Consider the following 21604-nt stretch of genomic DNA (forward strand, 5'->3'; position numbering starts at 1 on the left):
GCAGCCGTGATTTCCTGACGGGGTGTTAGCATCGTTTGCGAGGCGTGCAACGTGAGAGTGGGCACCGTGATGGGGCTGCGGCGGAGAACGGTAAGCAACTGCCATGGGTGGCGTTGAAGCGGGATTTGTTAGGGGCGGGAGCTGGGGAGCTGGGACGGATAGTGCTGGTGCGACGGGAGCACGTGGCGTGAAGGCAGCGATTCGTGGTGGCGCCATGAGTGCGAGGAAGCAGGTGGGGTGGCAGCGCCGAGGCCTGTGAGGCTTAGGTGGATGTGTGACATGGTCACCGTCTTCCCCTAGGTCTATTGGTCCGGTGAATCAACAACAAAGATGATCCGCAAAAAAATCGACAATAGAGATGTAGGTCCCAACATCATGGGGTGGCGGTGGTGGTGAGTGGTGACCTTGTGTAAGAGCAACTCTAGCAGACCCCGCAAGAATACGACCCGCAAAACGCGTTTGCGGGTTGACGAAGGTCGCGTTTGCGGGTCAAAAACATGTGCGGCCGAGCAAAACCCGTATATAAATCTGCATATTTTGAAAAAATACTTTCACGGGAGAAACTGCACAAACATAGTTCATCACATACTACAGAGTTCATCACATGATCAACAAACTACAAGCATAGCTATACTACATACTACGTTAAACTAGTACTAGGAGGTCGGATCTGACCGCGGCGAGGTCACGGCAAATTGGACGACGCTATGGAGGAGCCGGACGCTCAATCCTCCTCGCCGGAGCTGCATAGATCGACGTACTTCTCCGCCTGCTCCGTGCGGATGCGGCGCCACTCGTCAGCCTTCTTGTTGGCGGCGACGTTGGCGGCGACCGCCTACCGCCACTCGAGGGCTTCGAGCTCCTGGGCGTGGCGCCGGTGCTCCTCCTCCTCGCGCACGCTCCGCTTGGCGATGGCGGCGGCGATGGTGTCAAAGTCCGCGAAAAAGTCCTCGGGCCCGATGACTCCGCGGCGGCCGAGCGGAGCGGGCTCCTCGGGCTCCTCCTTCACCGGGATGAACAGCGCCGGCAGCTCCAGCTCCTCCTCCTCGTCCGACCACTCCCTCTTCACGGGGAGGAACCCCGCGGCGGAGGAGGAGGACGATCCGGCGTAGGAAGACCTCGCGGAGAAGAAGGACGCGCGTTGGTGGTCGTACTCCTCTGTCTCGCGGCGCTCGAAGCTCGCCGGCGGCGACAGCCCGTGGTTGGTCCACTTCCGGGTGCCGCGCTTCCTCGCGCCGTCAAACCAGACGCGCCGCTCGCGCTCCGGGTCCCTCTCACGGCCGGATCTGCTGCCGGAGCCGCGTCTGGAGCTCCATATTCGCCCCCACATGGCAGCTGGAGGCGGGGCGGAGGGTCGTCGGCGGCGAGAAATTGGGAGAGGGGAAAGGGGAATCGGGTGGCTCGCGGCAGCGGGGGGATAGTGTTTGGACCCGCAAAAGGGTCGCGGCACCGCACTTATAGTGCTCGTGGCGTGCGGTTTGCGGGCTGCGGCAAAAAAAATTGCAGGCCGGGCGAGTATGTGGGCTCTGTTCTGGCCGGAAATTTGGCCCGAGCCCGCATACTCGCCGGAATTTTTGCGGGCCGGGTGTTTTGCGGGGTCTGCTAGAGTTGCTCTAAGACCACAACCATGGACAACCTGGTGAAGTCCCTGGCAGTCATGGTGATTGGGGTCGACTTCGCGGCCATCGGTTCCATGACCGAATCGAAATGGCGTTGGTTCGCACGCGGCAACCTCAACTCCCCTGGTTAACTACTGCTTTGCTACGAGGGTATGCATATACTGATGCAAAAATCCATCTCTGTACCCGAGCTCATCTGCACCCGCACTGAGGAAAAAATCTAAACAAATACTAGAAAATAATCAAAAAATTGTGCGGTAGATAATTTGATGCGTGAGGTCTGCTCTAATTTTTAAATCATTTGGACATCTGAGGAGCTCTCAGCAAAAAAAGACAAATTGGGGGTCTGTAAAAAAGTTTACTCTTCATGTACCGTTTTGGCCCGATTTGTCTTTTTGCTGAGAGCTGCTCAGTGACATGAAATTTAGAGTGGGCCTCATGCATCAAATGTTCTATCGCACAAATTTTGTTTTGGAATTTTTTGATTTGTTTTGAATTGTTTATGATTTTTTTTTCTAACCGGGTGCAGATGAGTCTGGGCACCGAAACGCCCTACTCGATACTGACGCCTCTATTATGCTTGTGTTATTCTTACAGAGAAGCCTGAATAAATAATGCTTTTGTTAGTACTCAAATGTGAGTGGTGTTTTGCTGAACAGAACAAGAGATGATCCTATAGAGAATTATGACATTATTTGGGTTTGTAATCACCATCGATAACACATGGGCAAACTATTCAGATAAATGTCTATGATATTTTCCCATACAATGCAAAGTCCCGCTTTTGTGTCTTGCACCATGCGAATGTTCAATGGGCAATGTCATATATCACCTACCGGTTGTAATGCATGTTTTTGCCATGGGAAAAAGCAGCCCGTGGCAAATACTCAAGTTAGCACATACCTCCACAACTTTTTTCCATGAAAAATTGTTTAAATTTTTTACTATGGCAAATTTCTTTCACATGGTAAATATCTAAGTTAGCTCATGGCAAATCCGTTACTGTTGGCATGCAACGTTTTTTTCCACTGCAACTTGTTCAGACTTTGTGCCAGGCATATTCCTGTTTTAGCTACGTCAAAAAAAGAACCATAGGCAAATACTCAAGTTAGCTCATAGCAAATCCGTTATTTTTTTAGCATGATAGCTTTTGTCCATGGCGATTTTTTTAAACAAAATAAAAACTTCCACGGAAAAATTATGTTGTTTTTCTTACATATGGTGGGAAAAATTGACTTCTAGGTTTCAATGAATTTTACAACTTTCTGTTCCCTTATACATGGATATGGCAATTTCATTTTCATGGATATGGCAAATTACTTAGGTCAACCATGGCAAGTTTTCAATCATTGAAAATTTAATCCCAAATCTATGGAAAATTATGCTAGTTTTATTTTGGGTGCCATGGTAATTTTATTATTTATATGATGGAAAAAATTTAAATTGGACAATGGAAAATTCAATTTATGTACCATGGTAAATTTATTGTTTAGATCATGGCTATTTTATTAATTATACCGTGGCAAATATAATAATTCCACCTTGTTAGTTTAACTTTTGGTGGAATGTAATTTTTTTCTATAAACAATGACAAATTTATTCATTAGAAATCAGTGCTTTCATTATCTAGGCCATGGCAATTGTTATTAGTTAGAGCAGTGTTGTTTACAGGTAGCATGGGAAATTTTGTTTTTCATGAACCTTTCCAATTTTAGCCATGTGTCTACAGGAAATACGTTTTTTATAGTAAGGCAAGTAATTTTAACATAAGATGGCAATTCTTTTCATATTACATATATTTTAATAATTACACCATGGAAATTTTGGTATTAAGACCATGGTAGTTTCATAGTATGCAGCATGACGATCTTCTTCCTTTTAGCATGGCAATTTTATTAGTGAGACCATGGTGAGTTTTGTGTAGGTAGCATGCAAAATTTTATTCCCCGTGCACTACTCAATTTTTTGCCATGCTATGTAAAATACTTTTTCTTCATATACTATCATAAGTTATTTTAACTTAACATGGAAATTCTTTTTTATTTGTTGTACCAAACCTTTTTTTGTCATTTTCCCCAAAAGTACCCATGTTTTATTAAGAGAGAAAACATGGTAAATTCTAAATTTTTCTTCTTTTATGTTCAACAAATTTTTATTTTTTATCAAATATTAGTATTGTCCCAAGATTTGCTAGTGTGTTAGAGAAAAAAAATCATGCTTACTTTTTTTTAGTTACGAAGTTTTAAATGTAGCCTTGTTGGCTTTTTCTGTTTAAAAAATCATACTGTTTGTTGGATTTTAGATAAAGTTTTTAGTACAAAAATAGGCAACCTGGTTGTCTGGCCATTTTTTGTTTTGGCCGATTGGATATGTGTTAGATAGGCCAGCAAAAATATCGACCAGGGAATTTGTTTTATTTGATTTGGACTGGTTGCCACAATGATTGTTCTTCATTCAATTGATCAGTCCTTCCAGCGAATGATTCGTTCGATGCGGCACCTCCCAGATCGAGCGTCATTTCAGTATTGGAGTACCTTTTTTCACTCTTTTCCTTTTCTTACCTTTTAAAACAAGTTTTAAAAATATAGGCAGATATTCTATTTATTCTTGTGAGACGACTGACTTCGATCGTGTGACTAGAAGGCCATCGATCTGGATCCTGACCAGGCGAAGCCTAACAGCATGCTAAAAAGAAGACTTGTACTACTTATAATAGGATTTAAAATCACTAGCGCACTCGAGTTAGTTTTTCCTAGATAAGAATGGGCCAGTTTGTTATTGACTACAACTATCTGAACATTCTCACACACATAGACCAAAAAGAAAATATTCCAACTTGTGTATAAACTTCTTTCTAAAATGGTGATGAAATTTTAAAAAGATTGCTCACAAATTGAAAAAAAAACATGATCTAGTTTTCTAATACACACATTTCAGAACACGATCAAAATTTCGTAAATGATGATAAAATATCAATAAACAATAATGTATATAAGATACAAGTCTTTTAAATAATGCTAAAAGTTTTAAAAATACACTATAAATATTCTGACAATGTATTTTGAATATATTTTTAAGATAAGCCTAATCTTTTTTAATAAACTGTGAACATTTTTAAAGGTACATGAAGATTGTTTTTAATTAACAGTAAATATGTTCAATACACAATATCTATTTTTAAATACGTAATGAATTTTTTATGAGCAGCGTGCTATTTTTAAATTCTGGATAATCGTTTTATTAATACAATAAAAAATTTAAAAGAATATAATGATTATTGTTTTGCAGACAAGATGAACATTTTCAAAATATACATGGAGAACATTCATTAATATACGAGGTGTATTAGAAAAAAAAAATTATTATAACTCATTAATTTGACAAAAAATAAATAAAAGGGAAAATGGATCTGAATTCGGAAAGGGGGAAGGAAATACAAAAGCAAAGCAATGGAAAAGGGTGAAAACAACTATAAATAAAATTGAAAAGTAAAAGACTGAGAACAAAATGAAAGAGAAAATCAAAATAATAAAGGAACAAAGCCAAACATTGAACCGGATAAACTCTAGTTTCGGAAATAGCCGAGATTAGGAAATAGCCGGATAATCGGAGAGCTCAAGAAATCCATGTGAAAGAAATGCGCAAAAGCTGTACTTTCTCACGCGAGATAGAATGTTATCTCGCTTGATGCTCTTTGCTACAGTAACAGGCCAGCCCATTTTCGCACGTTGACAGCTTTTTCCTTGTCGATCAATTTGGTTGTTCACTTCAGTTTTTTATTAAGTTTGTTTCTGTTTTTCTATGGTTTTCTTCGTTTCTCCATGGTTTTTTCTTGTTTTCCCTTTTTTTATACTTCAATATTCTTTGTTTCTTCATCTTTTCTTTTAGGTTTTCCTTTTTTCTTTGGTATACTTCATTTTTATATGCTTCTTCACCAGTTTTATTTGGTTTTCCCATTTCTTTCTTTTGTTGTCCATTTTCTTTTGGTTTTTTTTCTCTTTCTTGTTTTTCATCAGTTTTCTTCATTTTCTTTGTTTCTTACTCGATTTTCGCTGTTTTAAAATCTTTTTGTGGTAGTTTTCTTTGGTTTTTGTTTTTCATTCTTTTTTGGTGGTTTCCTTTGGTGCTTATGTTCTGTTGACTTGCTTTTTTATTTTCTATTTTTATTGGATTCTGCATTTTTATTTTGTTTATATGGAAGAATGATGGTAGTGTATTTTTCAAATGTTAAACGTGTGAAAGAGACATTTATGTGGTACATAAAAATGTACAACATACATTAAATTAAAGTAGACGCCAAAAAATAAGATTTACAAAAGTCAATTTGATATTTAAAATATGTTAAACATGTATAAAAAATTCGGATATATATGAAAAATGTAAATTGTGTGTGAAGTTTTTTTGCATTAATTAAATGTTCCACATATGATCAATTTTGTTTTATACATATTTACATTTTTTGTATACCTGAACTACATTCTTTATAGATGATTAATATTGCTTAAATAAATGATCAAAAATCTTTTCATACACAATGTTCATTTTGAATATATACTTTTAAGACAAACCTAATCCTTTTAATAAACCGTGAAAAATTTCAAAGTACACGGAGATTTTTAATAAACAGAAATATTTTTTACTAAACATTACATACTTTCTAAATACATAATGAATTGCTATTTTTAAAATCTGGATGATGGCTTTATTAATACACTTAACTTTTTAAAATACATAATGGATATTGTTTTCCATACATGACAAATATTTTCAAAATAAATTATAGTCATTTTTAATACATGATAAATATTTTTAATTACATGGCGAACATTCATGAATACCCAAGGCATATGAGATAAATTGTTATTATTATTATTATTATTACTACTATTATTATTATTACTATTATTATTATTATTATTATTATTATTATTCATTAATTTGTCAGAAAAAAGGAAGAATTGACTAAAATTCGAAAAAGGGGGGAAATACAAAAGGAAAGCAATGGAAAAGGGTGAAAACAAAAATAGATAAAAATGATAACTAAAAGTCCAGAAACAAAACAAAAGAGAAAATAAAAATAAGAAAGCAACAAACGCCAAACATTGAACAAGACAAACCGTAGATTCAGAAATAGCCGAGATTGGAAAACAGCCAGATAATCAGAGAACTGGAAAAATCGATGTGCAAGAAACTGCGTGGGAGCTATATTTTGCCTCAGGTGAGATAGAAGGTTCTCTCGATCGATGTGGATCATCTATGCTACAGTAACAGACCGGCCCATTTTTCGCACGTTCCTTTGTCGCTCGCTTCGCTTGTTCTCTTCATTTTTTTCCTTATCAGTTTGTTTCTGTTTATCTATGATTTTTTTTGTTTCTTCATTTTTTTAGGTTGTCCTTTTCTTTTATACTTCAACTTTCTTTGTTTTCTCGTGTGTTTTTTTGTTTGTTTCTTCACATGTTGTTTTGGGTTTTTTTTCTTCGTTTTATGCTGGTTTTCTTTTTCTCCACCGGTTATCGTTAGTTTTTCATTTCTTTCTTTTTTTTCTTCATTTTATTTTGGGTGTTTTTGGTCTCTTTCTTGTTTTTCAATGGTTGTCTTCACTGTCTCTGTTTCCTACATGGTTTTTACTGTTTTTAATTATTTTTGTGGTGGTTTTCTTTGGTTTTCTGTTTTTAATTCTTTTTTGGTTGTTTCCTTTGGGGGTTTTTCAGTTCACTTGCTATCTTATTTTTTTTGTTTTCATTGGATTCTTCATTTTTATTTGTTTATATGGAACAATGATGATCATGTATTTTGTAAATGTTAAACATGTATAAGAAACGTTTCTGATATACATAAAATATGTACAACCTAAATTAAATAAAATTAGACACCTAAAAACATATATTTAAAAAAATGATTCTATATTAAAATTTGGTAAACATGATTAAACAATTCTGATGTATATGAAAATTTTAAATTGTGTATGAATTTTTTCCATTAATTAAATTTTCCACATATGATCGATTTTGTTTTATACATGCTTAACATTTTTTGTATACCTGAACTATATTCTTTATATATGTTAAATATTTCTTAAGTACATGATCAACCTTCTTTTAATGCACATTGGAACATTTTTTCTATAGACAGTTAACCTTTTTAAATTCTTTATCAACATGTTTTCAAATACTTGAATAACAATTTTTAAATGATTGTTAATATTTATAAATGCATGATCAAATTTATTTCTTTATACATTGCATATTTTTTGTATCCTTCAGAACCATTTTTTTCTATACACATTTAACGTTTTTGAAATGCTTGATTGATTTTTTTGGAATACTTGATTAACATTTTAGTGAAGTGCTTAATTAACATTTTTAAATACATGATCAACTTTTTCATACACATTGTAGACCATTTATATACATGAGAAACATTTTTCTGATACACATTTAACATTTTTCAGATGCTTGATTAACAGTTTCCCCCATAATTCCATCATTGGTTGTCCCACGCAAGGGCGCTTGTAGGTGATGCACCCTTAGCAGTCACAATAGGCGATAAATAGATTTTGTGTAGTCTGTACTGAAAGGAGAATTACATGGGCATTTGTGGCTAGACATGGCCACATGAAAATTGACCTTACATGCTTGGCACTCAAATCCACTAAAACCCAAAAGCTCATACAAAAAATTATCAAAAATGTTAAATTCAAAAAACAACAATTAAAGCAAGGTTCGTTCCGTTGTTGTAACTTCACACGTGTTATTTTTAATCATTTTCATAGGAAGGCTAATAGGGCAGCACATGAACTTGCTCATGTTGAGGGGTACTATGATGTTGTTTGGTAGGGTGACCCCCAGCTTATTTGCTTACTATTCTTGTGGATGTTGTAACTGCTATTCCCTATTAATACAAATTGCCATGATGGATTTTCCTTTAAAAACATCGCAGTATCAAGTTTGGGAGGTAGTTTATCTAGGCCTTTTGGGCCTTTTATGTAGATATGGACATTCGGACCTTGTTTGCATGACGCAATGGAGTGGCTCAGCGATATTGCTATTAGGTTTGGGCTATAGTCATATCAATCTCACTGTACGACATGTAGCTTCCAACAAATTCCAAACAGTTGACTTGACCTATTGGACACCCAAGTCCACTAAAAAGCCTAAAAGCTCATAGAAAAATCATTAAAATGCTGAATCCACATGAACAATTCAAGGAATTCCCATGTTTATTATTCACAAATGTTTGAATATACTCCCATTTTTAGAAGCATGTATTAAATACCTTACAAGTATTGTACTTGTAATAACAAGTTGACTACGCTTTGGTCTGCTAGGGAAAGAACAATGAACCAAGCACACCACACATGATCACATCACATGAACGGGAAAGATGGCCGAATGGCGATGCCGCAGATCCCCTCGGGCTTGTCTATGATGTCCTTCTTCATTCTGAGGTACCCACTATCGCCCCACTTCTCACCCCACGAGTTCTTCACGATCCAGTAACTCTCCCCAGTCACCTCATCCTCCCCATACCCGACCACTGTGACGCCGTGGTTCAGCCGTGTCCCGCATGGGCCATTGTACACACCATTCCTGTAGTGCTGGAAGTTGGCCCCACCAGCCTCGATCGACACCGCCACAGGCTGCATGGCCACCGCGTTTGTCAATGATAGCTCGCTCCTTGTTGCCACACGTTGGAAGCCTGAGATGGAAGCAACATGGTGTGAAAGCTTTGTGGTGTCACAAGTGTCGTCCTTTGCCGTATATGGATAGTTGTCCTCGGAGGTGATGCCGCCGTTCGAAGTGATCCACTGCAGCGCACGATAGCTCACTCCGCCGTTGCAACCATGGTCCAACTTATCACAGTCCACCAGTTCTTGCTCTGAGAGTGAGGCAAGTTTCCCGGTCTGGATTTGGTGGATTCCTTCGACCACTGCTACAGTGGAGAATGCCCAACATGATCCTGTCAAAGATAATGAATTTAGAACATACATAAGGACTGCAAGAGAAATTAGATAGGTGTTTATATTGTTCCTCAAATCATATGATCGACCATCAAAAGGTTCAAATTGACAAAAAAAATTGATGGTCACTGTAATATACATATTTATTTTAAAATTATAAGTATATTTCAAATGAATTAAACTTTTCATTATAAAAACCTTAGACTATGATGATGTTATTTGAATAATTTCTAAAAAATGAAAACCGGTCAGTTCGTTAAGGTCCAAAAACTTTTCTTTTCGAAATTTCAAACCCTGGACCACCTGCCAGGAAATGCTTTTTTTTCCTGCATATTAGGTGTGAATACATCCACAAGAGACCCCGCAAATTGGCCAACTGTCTAATACTATAATGCTAAGTTGACAATTAACAGTGTGCATGACAGTTAAGTGAGCAATTGTCTGATCCCTAATGATGAAGCAGCTAGCTAAGCTAGGCAGCGGCCAGCAGGAGCACATGCAAGCATGTGGATTACAGACAGCCATGTGTTTACAGGGAGGAGGTGACGATAATTGGAGACCAAGGGAAGAAATGAACGATGGATACGTGGATGGCGACGGCCCACCATCCACGTAGCGTAGCGTAACGTACCGCACTGCCCTTGGTTCTTCACCGCCGTGACGGCGCCTCTCTCTCGCCAGTCAACGCTCGCCGGCGCCCCGGCCGACTCGTTCACGTACACCTGCTGCCGGCGGCCACCGGCGTCGACCGGGCCGGCGCGGGTGGTGATCATCATCATCGGCGCTTCGTCGTCGTCGTTGGAGAGGGGCGGCGCCCGCGACGTGTACATGGCCATGAACTCGTCGCTGGTGAGGTCGGTGTAGGCGGTCTCGCCGAGCTCGTAGGTGAGCCCGGCGCCGGCGTCGTCGTTGGTGGCCTCGATGTAGCGCACGTTGCGGGCGTAGACGCGGAGCCGGTGGCGTTCTTCCTCCGGGGTGGCGTAGGTCCGGTTGTGCTCCGCCTTCCATCGCCGGAATCGCTGCTCCATCATCCACAGCGTCATCGGGTCAGTGCCCTCGGTGGCCGGGCGGGACGTGGCGGGGGAGCCATGGAGGCAGACGGCCAGGAGGAGAAGGAGGCATAGGAAGCGTCTGGAGAAGGAGGAAGCCATGGCCGTGACCACGACGTTATGAATGGTTGGTGGCAGCTTATCTGATGAACGATCCATCACGTTTATATAGAGGTACAACAGCGCCACTGTTTTGATGGGTGGGTACAAGAATGTCAGTCGTGCCAGTTGTGTGCGGTCACCGAGTGTCTTTTTTTTAAATGTGATTTTTAAAGTATTTAAAATAAGATCCTCCAATACAGCCGGGTTTCAAAAATCCACTCGTGTCAGTTGCATAGCTAGCTTGGGAACACGCCGCGGGCCAACAACCTTTGTACAGTACTGAACAGTGTCAAAATAGTGTTTTCTAGCTACAGCCAACTAATAATCGAGCAGCCACGCCCAATGTCATGGGCTCATGGCCCCTGTAGCCTAGGGCCTGGCTACGCCACTGGGGTGGTAGTCCGGCTGGCGATAATCGGCAGCGTGGGACGCAAAACATCATGCGCAGGAAGAAGAAGCGGAGTATTTGTTTTTAGGTATCTGGTGAATAAGTCGCCCCTTTTTTCACAAGTGAGATCAGTGAGCGAGCTATTGCTTGCTTGAGAGATTTTTGCCGAACTAGCTACTCAATTGTCAATACTGCTAAGTCTTGTCATGTTTGTGCACACTGTAAAACAGTTATCCTGAAATATGCCACACTCAAATCATCTCTATGTCCACCATAGAGGGCAACTATAGCAGTTTCCTTGTAGGTTAAAAGGTGAATGGATAATTACTAACACAGATCTATATAAACTAGAGGATACCCGCGCGTTGCTGTGGTAATTGGCTGAGAAAAACTTTGGTTGATAACATGAGAATCAAAATTTAAAATACTACTCCCTCCATCCCAGAATATAAGAGAGTTTTTGACACTACACTAGTGTCAAAAACGTTATTATATTATGGGACGGAGGGAGTACATATGACTCATTACATTTGATTATGTATAGTTGTAACAATATTTATTGAATATAAGTAGAATAATTAATTAGAAAATATTTTTCCGGTTGAATATTTGTGGTGAGTCTTTTTTCATGCATGATTGCATGTTGAGATGGGTCTTATCCCATTCATAATTATATAGTGAGATGTCATACTTGAATGTTTAGATAAATAAGTTAGTTGGGATGGCTCTCTTAGGCATACATGAGTAAACATGATGATAACGGGTGGCATGTAGTCCCTTCTCATTGAAAAGAATAATACCGGACAACACGTGGACCACAAGAAGCTAATGGGCTCCAATGCTCCATATGTGACAAAGCAAGATTAAGATATGAATACTATGTGGGCCTGCTTATGGTTCAAAAAAATATTGATGGGCCCTTTGAAAGTGAGTTACTCCCTTTGCATCATTGTTGTGACCTTTTTTTCAGCTTCTTTACTAACACATTGAAGAACATTGCTGAAAGAACATGCGGTGTCCCCATGTTTGGTTTTGGTAATTGATGACAATCTCTATGGGTTAATGGTTGCCTTGAGTCATATTTGAAGGATGTCCATAGGCTTTTCTTGGAGTCCATCTGTTGGTTTCAAGGAGAGTTTGTGATGACCAAGGTGCCACTCAAGGAATTACCTAAAGTTTGGTCATGTGAGAGGTTGATCAAGACTAAGTCAAAGAGTGAATCAAGTTGATCAACACACAAAACGTAGAAGATGTACCGAGAGGGATCAAGCGATCCCATGGTATGGTAAGCACTGTCAATTACGCTTTGCGTACTAACCCATGATCTTCGTGAGAGTTCTTTGTGGGGTTAGGTTGTGGTGTGCAAGTTCAAGTGAAGCATCACGAAGAGATCAAATGCTTGAAGCTTGCCGTCCATTGTGGTGACAATGGACTTGTGAAGATGTGCGGAAGAGTGGCTCACCCATAGTGGAGTATGGGGGAGCAATCAACTAGTCTTCATCGAGCCAACACAATCAAGAAAGGTGGTCCAACTTGAGGGAGTCAAGATCGTCATCATCTAGCTCAAGTGGACCATGTGCAAGGCAAAGGTTTGCCCTTGATAGGTTTTCTATTTTACCGGTCTCATGATGGTAGTTGGGAGACCGAGTTTTAGGATCGTTTGCCGTACTATCAAGGGGGGCTCTCGATGAGTAACTTGATCATATCATTCGTAGAGAGCTCAAACCATTGCATCATTGCATCATCTTTCTTGGTTCTTGTTTGGTTCTTTTTGTGAGTTTTGGAGCTTATGGTCATCTTGATGACAAGCTCGAGTTCATCGAAAACGGAGTTCGCATGCATCTTCTATGATGTTTTCGATGTTGGAGGTTCTGTCGGTTCTTCTCTGTTGGAGGTTTATCTTCTCTGTTTTGATGCTACTCGTTGTCTTGTATCCAACAAGCTTGAGTTTGCTCAATTCGGAGCTCATATGAAGAAGTTATGGCAGTTCTGTTTTTCTCCCTGCGGTAGTACCGCGGTGGCAGCGGTAGTACCGCTTGTAGCGTCAAGCGGTAGTACCGCTCCAGTACCGCTCTACTACCGCCTCGATTTTGGGTCTTGCACTTTTCATGTCGGGTTTAGCAGTAGTTGCACGGCAGTAAGGCACGGCAGTAAGGCACGGCAGTAAGGCACGACAGTTCTGCCTATAAGCGGTAGTACCGCTCCGTTTGGGCGGTAGTACCGCCTATAAGCGGTAGTACCGCTCCGGTCGGGCGGTAGTACCGCTACTGCTTTACTGTCATCGTACTCTGCTCTGCCCTGCCTCATTTGGTCCCGTGTTCTGCTCCTCCAGCGATAGTACCGCTGGGATGAGCGGTAGTACCGCTTATAAGCGGTACTACCGCCCCAAGGTTCATGTTTTGTTGCTCCTTTTCCCAGCTTCTTCCGCCCGAGCGGTAGTACCGCTCGTGTGCGGGCTGAGCACATAATGGTTGGATTTTCCCCCTCCTATAAAAGGGGGTCTTCTTCCCCAATGAACCTTATCCCTTGAGCTCGTGTTCTTCCCCCATTGTTGACCTTCTTCTAGCTTGCTAACTCTCAATCCCTCCATGGATTCTTGCTAGTTTTTGAGGGAAAAGAGAGAGAAGATCTAGATCCACATTTCCACCAATCACTTTCTCCTCTATGTGAGGGGAACCCCTTGGATCTAGATCTTGGAGTTCTTGGTGTTCTCCTTCTTGTTCTTCCTCTCATCTTCCTCCCTAGCATTAGTTGCTTCGGTGGGATTTGAGAGAGAAGGACTTGGGCACTCCGTGTGCCCTTGCCATTGCATTTGGTGCATCGGTTTGAGTTCTCCACGGTGATACGTGAAAGTTTCAAGTTGAGAAGCTTATTACTCTTGGGTGCTTGGTACCCTTGAGCTTGTTCCTCTTGGGTGCTTGGGCGCCCTAGACGGTTGGTGGTGTTCGGAGCTCAATCATTGTGGTGTAAAGCTCCGGGCAAGCGTCGGGGTCTCCAATTAGGTTGTGGAGATCGCCCCGAGCAATTTGACGGGTTCCGGTAACCGCCCCCAAGGGTTGCCAAAGTGTACGGGTTCGGTGACCGCCCCCAAGGGTTGCCATTTGTACAAGTTCGGTGACCGCCCTCAAGGGTCCCTTAGTGGAATCACGGCATATTGCATTGTGCGAGGGCGTGAGGAGATTACGGTGGCCCTCGTGGCTTCTTGGGGAGCATTGTGCCTCCACACCGCTCCAAACGGAGATTAGCATCCGAAAGGGTGTGAACTTCGGGATACATCGTCGTCTCCGCGTGCCTCGGTTATCTCTTACCCGAGCCCTTTACTTATGCATTTTACTTTGTGATAGCCATATTGTTTTTTGTCATATATCTTGCTATCACATAGTTGCTTATCTTGCTTAGCATAAGTTGTTGGTGCACATAGGTGAGCCTAGTTGTTTTAGATTTTGTGCTTGACAAATTAACCGCTAGGTTTATTCCGCATTTGTTCAAGCCTAAACCGTAATTATTTTAAAGCGCCTATTCACCCCCCCTCCCTCTAGGCGACATCCTCGATCTTTCAATTGCAATGCAAAAGCTGGAGATAGAGGTGATGATTTTATAGTTCTTTGATACTCCCTCCGTCCCATAATATAAGAGCGTTTTGACACTACACTAGTGTCTAAAACACTCGTATATTATGGGCTGGAGGCAGTAATATTTTAGGTTTATCAGGAATCTTTGATGTTTGTGTTTTTTCTTGTTGCTTTGAGCTCTTTTTTTAGATAAATTACTATAATCGAGTTGTTTTCCAAAATTAAAGTGAAATATGGTAACAAATCAAAAAGGAAAAATTGTGTTTCTCTCTTTGCAAAAGTAAACAATGGACCCAACACTGTGACATCAAAACCCAAGAAAGTAAGTGTGTATTCTAATTTACTTGAGAACACAATGCTATTTTACAAAATTGGTATAAAATGTATAAGGATGTGCTGTAGAAATTCAAGCATTGCAGCACGATTGTACACCCGATTCTTCTTGTAACTTTCCTTCTAAGTTGGCTCATGATATGTGTAAATTCATGGGTTTGGTATATTTCAAGCAGTTAGAGGCCAAGTTATTGGTTTCCTTCTTCTTCTTTTTGCTATGACTGCTCGTCTTTATAAAATTGATCAATTTTTATTTTTATTATTTACAAATTAAAACGTTATAAATTCTTGACAGATCATTTTTTATTTTCTTATATTTTCAGTTACATAGTTTTAATTTTGTCATAAATTGTTTCATTTGCCCCATCTTGCTCTATTTAATTTTTGTTGTTGTTTGTTATATGTTTTACAAGTACACGACCATTGGTGTAATATTATGTTTTTTTAGGATATAAGTTTTGTTGGGTACTGTATGTAATTTACTTTAGTGGTTCATTCGTGAATTATTATATTTACTTCAGTGGTGTTCCTTGTCAAAAAGATAAAAGGTTTGAAACTTAACATAAACTTGATTATCATCTTTGTGCTTGGAAGGCAGAACATTCTGAATGTGTTGCAAATATTTTCTGGAATGCATGTACATATTTCCAAACAACATTTAAGGCGACATATTTTAATCCTTTGAAACCATTTTCGGAAGTGCAGTGAATATTTTTGGAAATGCAGTGAATATTGGGACTGGCTACCGCCCAATTGACTGAAATGAGTATTGGGTTAGTCGATTGACCCAAACTCTGCTTCAGTCAATTATGCAGCATCTGCACAATGCCAGGCAACGCCACCCAGCGTCTGCACAAGCCCACAGCTGGACCATGGGCTGCTCTAGTCTAGTACGGCAGTATAGTATTGGCCAAGCCTTTGTAAATGACCAATGAATGGATTAAAAAACGATTATCAATGAATATCACTCTCACACATATTTGCATGCAATGGTTAGTGGTTATATGTGCAATCTCGCACATGTATATTTATTTTTATACATGTGCGATCTCACGGATGGATAGCACTCTCACATATATTTATTTATATACATACACATATATGGAAAATGTATTATTACTATGCAAAACTGAGCATAATATAGTGAGATTTCCGCAACAAAGTGTTTTCTAAAAAGTAATGGACTAGTGACATCGGCATTATCCTTGCAAAAGAAATGAAAAGAAAACTAAAAATGAAATAAAATCTTAGAAAATGAAGTTTTCTATAGAAGAACGAATTCGTGGCATTGGTATAATCTTTTAAAACACGATATCAAAATAATGAAATTTTCTAGGAAAGTACAAAACACTTTAAGAAGAAAGAAATGAAAAAGGAAAAACTTTCAAAACTTGCACACAATTTGCACTGAGATTGCACTATCTGAAATATGCAAAGATAAACATATAATAGTGCAATTTTCGCATTCTATTATAATTTACACAAAGCTTAACTGAAAGAATATATTTCTCTAACAAGAAAGAAAATAAAAAAAAACTTGCGCTCAACTTTGCACTCAAATTGCACTTTATCGTAATATGCGAAAACAATCATATAATCCTGAAATTTGGGCAACATTATATATTATTTATATGTATATAATTACACTCACCTAAAAACCAACAAAAAATAACCAATAAATAAAAGAAAAAACAAAAAAAATTCAAAACTTGCACATAATTTGCACTGATATTGCACTTTTGAAATATGCAAAGAATAAGCATATAATAATGCATTTTCGCATTCGACAATAATTTACGCAAAGTGTAACTGAAATAATCTATTTCTTTAAGAAGAAAGAAAATAAAAAAACTTGCGCACAACTTTGCACTCAAATTGCACTTTATCGTAATATGCAAAAATAATCATATAATCAGGAAATTTGGGCTAATATTATATATTATTTGTACACAATTTGCACTGAGATTGCACTATCTGAAATATGCAAAGATAAGCATATAATAGTCCAATTTTCACATTCTATCATAATTTACACAAAGCGTAACTGAAAGAATCTATTTCTCTAAGAAGAAAGAAAATAAAAAAACTTGCGCACAACTTTGCACTCAAATTGCACTTTATCGTAATATGCAAAAATAATCATATAATCAGGAAATTTGGGCTAATATTATATATTATTTGTACACAATTTGCACTGAGATTGCACTATCTGAAATATGCAAAGATAAGCATATAATAGTGCAATTTTCGCATTCTATTATAATTTACACAAAGCGTAACTGAAAGAATCTATTTCTCTAAGAAGAAAGAAAATAAAAAAAAACTTGCGCACAACTTTGCACTCAAATTGCACTTTATCGTAATATGCGAAAACAATCATATAATCCTGAAATTTGGGCAACATTATATATTATTTGTATGTATATAGTTACACTCATCTAAAAATAAACAAAAAAATAACCAATAAATAAAAGAAAAAACAAAAAAATTCAAAACTTGCACACAATTTGCACTGATATTGCACTTTTGAAATATGCAAAGAATAAGCATATAATAATGCATTTTCGCATTCTACAATAATTTATGCAAAGTGTAACTGAAATAATCTATTTCTTTAAGAAGAAAGAAAATAAAAAACACTTGCGCACAACTTTGCACTCAAATTGCACTTTATCGTAATATGCAAAAATAATCATATAATCAGGAAATTTGGGCGAATATTATATATTATTTGTACACAATTTGCACTGAGATTGCACTATCTAAAATATGCAAAGATAAGCATATAATAGTCCAATTTTCACATTCTATCATAATTTACACAAAGCGTAACTGAAAGAATCTATTTCTCTAAGAAGAAAGAAAATAAAAAAAACTTGCGCACAACTATGCACTCAAATTGCACTTTATCGTAATATGCGAAAACAATCATATAATCCTGAAATTTGGGCAACATTATATATTATTTGTATGTATATAGTTACACTCGTCTAAAAACCAACAAACAAATAACCAATAAATAAAAGAAAAAAGAAAAAAAATTCAAAACTTGCACACAATTTGCACTGATATTGCACTTTTGAAATATGCAAAGAATAAGCATATAATAATGCATTTTCGCATTCTACAATAATTTACGCAAAGTGTAACTGAAATAATCTATTTCTTTAAGAAGAAAGAAAATAAAAAAACTTGCGCACAACTTTGCACTCAAATTGCACTTTATCGTAATATGCAAAAATAATCATATAATCAGGAAATTTGGGCTAATATTATATATTATTTGTACACAATTTGCACTGAGATTGCACTATCTGAAATATGCAAAGATAAGCATATAATAGTGCAATTTTCACATTCTATCATAATTGACACAAAGCGTAACTGAAAGAATCTATTTCACTAAGAAGAAAGAAAATAAAAAAAAACTTGCGCACAACTTTGCACTCAAATTGCACTTTATCGTAATATGCGAAAACAATCATATAATCCTGAAATTTGGGCAACATTATATATTATTTGTATGTATATAGTTACACTCATCTAAAAACCAACAAATAAATAACCAATAAATAAAAGAAAAAAGAAATAAATTTCAAAACTTGCACACAATTTGCACTGATATTGCACTTTTCAAATATGCAAAGAATAAGCATATAATAATGTATTTTCGCATTCTACAATAATTTACGCAAAGTGTAGCTAAAATAATCTATTTCTTTAAGAAGAAAGAAAATAAAAAAACTTCCGCACAACTTTGCACTCAAATTGCACTTTATTGTAATATGCAAAAATAATCATATAATCAGGAAATTTGGGCTAATATTATATATTATTTGTACACAATTTGCATTGAGATTGCACTATCTGAAATATGCAAAGATAAGCATATAATAGTGCAATTTTCACATTCTATCATAATTTACACAAAGCGTAACTGAAAGAATCTATTTCTCTAAGAAGAAAGAAAATAAAAAAACTTGCGCACAACTTTGCACTCAAATTGCACTTTATCGTAATATGCGAAAACAATCATATAATCCTGAAATTTGGGCAACATTATATATTATTTGTTTGTATATAGTTACACTCATCTAAAAACCAACAAACAAATAACCAATAAATAAAAGAAAAAAGAAAAAAATTCAAAACTTGCACACAATTTGCACTGATATTGCACTTTTGAAATATGCAAAGAATAAGCATATAATGATGCATTTTCGCATTCTACAATAATTTACGCAAAGTGTAACTGAAATAATCTATTTCTTTAAGAAGAAAGAAAATAAAAAAACTTGCGCACAACTTTGCACTCAAATTGCACTTTATCGTAATATGTAAAAATAATCATATAATCAGGAAATTTGGGCTAATATTATATATTATTTGTACACAATTTGCACTGAGATTGCACTATCTGAAATATGCAAAGATAAGCATATAATAGTGCAATTTTCGCATTCTATTATAATTTACACAAAGCGTAACTGAAAGAATCTATTTCTCTAAGAAGAAAGAAAATAAAAAACACTTGCGCACAACTTTGCACTCAAATTGCACTTTATCGTAATATGCGAAAACAATCATATAATCCTGAAGTTTGGGCAACATTATATATTATTTGTATGTATATAGTTACACTCATCTAAAAACCAACAAATAAATAACCAATAAATAAAAGAAAAAAGAAATAAATTTCAAAACTTGCACACAATTTGCACTGATATTGCACTTTTGAAATATGCAAAGAATAAGCATATAATAATGTATTTTCGCATTCTACAATAGTTTACGCAAAGTGTAACTAAAATAATCTATTTCTTTAAGAAGAAAGAAAATGAAAAAACTTGCGCACAACTTTGCACTCAAATTGCACTTTATTGTAATATGCAAAAATAATCATATAATCAGGAAATTTGGGCTAATATTATATATTATTTGTACACAATTTGCATTGAGATTGCACTATCTGAAATATGCAAAGATAAGCATATAATATTGCAATTTTCACATTCTATCATAATTTACACAAAGCGTAACTGAAAGAATCTATTTCTCTAAGAAGAAAGAAAATAAAAAAACTTGCGCACAACTTTGCACTCAAATTGCACTTTATCGTAATATGCGAAAACAATCATATAATCCTGAAATTTGGGCAACATTATATATTATTTGTTTGTATATAGTTACACTCATCTAAAAACCAACAAAAAATAACCAATAAATAAAAGAAAAAAGAAAAAAAATTCAAAACTTGCACACAATTTGCACTGATATTGCACTTTTGAAATATGCAAAGAATAAGCATATAATAATGCATTTTCGCATTCTACAATAATTTACGCAAAGTGTAACTGAAATAATCTATTTCTTTAAGAAGAAAGAAAATAAAAAAACTTGCGCACAACTTTGCACTCAAATTGCACTTTATCGTAATATGTAAAAATAATCATATAATCAGGAAATTTTGGCTAATATTATATATTATTTGTACACAATTTGCACTGAGATTGCACTATCTGAAATATGCAAAGATAAGCATATAATAGTTCAATTATCGCATTCTATTATAATTTACACAAAGCGTAACTAAAAGAATCTATTTCTCTAAGAAGAAAGAAAATAAAAAACACTTGCGCACAACTTTGCACTCAAATTGCACTTTATCGTAATATGCGAAAACAATCATATAATCCTGAAATTTGGGCAACATTATATATTATTTGTATGTATATAATTACACTCAACTAAAAACAAACAAAAAAATAACCAATAAATAAAAGAAAAACCAAAAAAAATTCAAAACTTGCACACAATTTGCACTGATATTGCACTTTTGAAATATGCAAAGAATAAGCATATAATATTGCATTTTCGCATTCTACAGTAATTTACGCAAAGTGTAACTGAAATAATCTATTTCTTTAAGAAGAAAGAAAATAAAAAAACTTGCGCACAACTTTGCACTCAAATTGCACTTTATCGTAATATGCAAAAATAATCATATAATCAGGAAATTTGGGCTAATATTATATATTATTTGTATGCATATAATTACACTCAGCCAAAACCCACAAAAACAAAAAATAACCAATAAAAGAAAGAAAAAAGAAAAAAAACCTTTCGGAACTTGCACACAATTTGCACTGATATTGCACTTTTTGAAATATGCAAAGTATAAGCATATAATAGTGCATTTTTCGCATTCTACTATAATTTGCACATGGTGTAACTGAAGTAATGCATTTCAATTAAGAAGAAAGGAAATAAAAAAATTGTGCACAACTATGCATCAAAATTGCACTTTATAAAAGAAAGAAAATAAGAAAAAGAAATATGCATAGACACAGAAACAAAATTTTAAAAAAAATGAGAAATTTGCACACATTTTACGCAAAAATTGCGCCTTTTATAATATGCAAGAATATGTATATAATAGTAGAATTCTCAAAAAAAGAAAGTTTCTTAAGAAGGAATGAATTAGAGACATTGGTATTGGCATTAAAAAAAGAAAGAAAATGAAATAAACACTATTCAAAGACAAAATAATGAAGTTTTGTAAGAAAAAAATGAATTAGTGG

At 36.7% G+C, this 21604-nt stretch overlaps 1 protein-coding gene across 1 annotated transcript; it reads right to left on the reverse strand.

The window, feature by feature from the left end:
- Positions 1-8820: 8820 nt before the first annotated feature.
- Positions 8821-10802, reverse strand: LOC123113120 (ervatamin-B). Its single transcript, XM_044534262.1, has 2 exons — positions 10211-10802; positions 8821-9578 (listed from the first exon to the last, which is right to left on the reverse strand). The coding sequence occupies exons 1-2, from the start codon at positions 10785-10787 to the stop codon at positions 8986-8988; spliced, it is 1170 nt and encodes a 389-aa protein (XP_044390197.1). The 5' UTR covers positions 10788-10802; the 3' UTR covers positions 8821-8985.
- Positions 10803-21604: the final 10802 nt, after the last annotated feature.

Source organism: Triticum aestivum, chromosome 5B (genome assembly GCF_018294505.1).
Source record: "Triticum aestivum cultivar Chinese Spring chromosome 5B, IWGSC CS RefSeq v2.1, whole genome shotgun sequence".
NCBI classification, from domain to species: Eukaryota; Viridiplantae; Streptophyta; class Magnoliopsida; order Poales; family Poaceae; genus Triticum; species Triticum aestivum.

Bases quoted from the DNA above. Each gene is read 5' to 3' on its own strand.
- LOC123113120 (XM_044534262.1), bottom strand. From the start codon at position 10,787: ATGGATCGTTCATCAGATAAGCTGCCACCAACCATTCATAACGTCGTG. The intron at 9,579-10,210 runs GTACGTTACGCT...TATCTTTGACAG, and splicing joins GAAGAACCAAGGGCAGTGCG to GATCATGTTGGGCATTCTCC.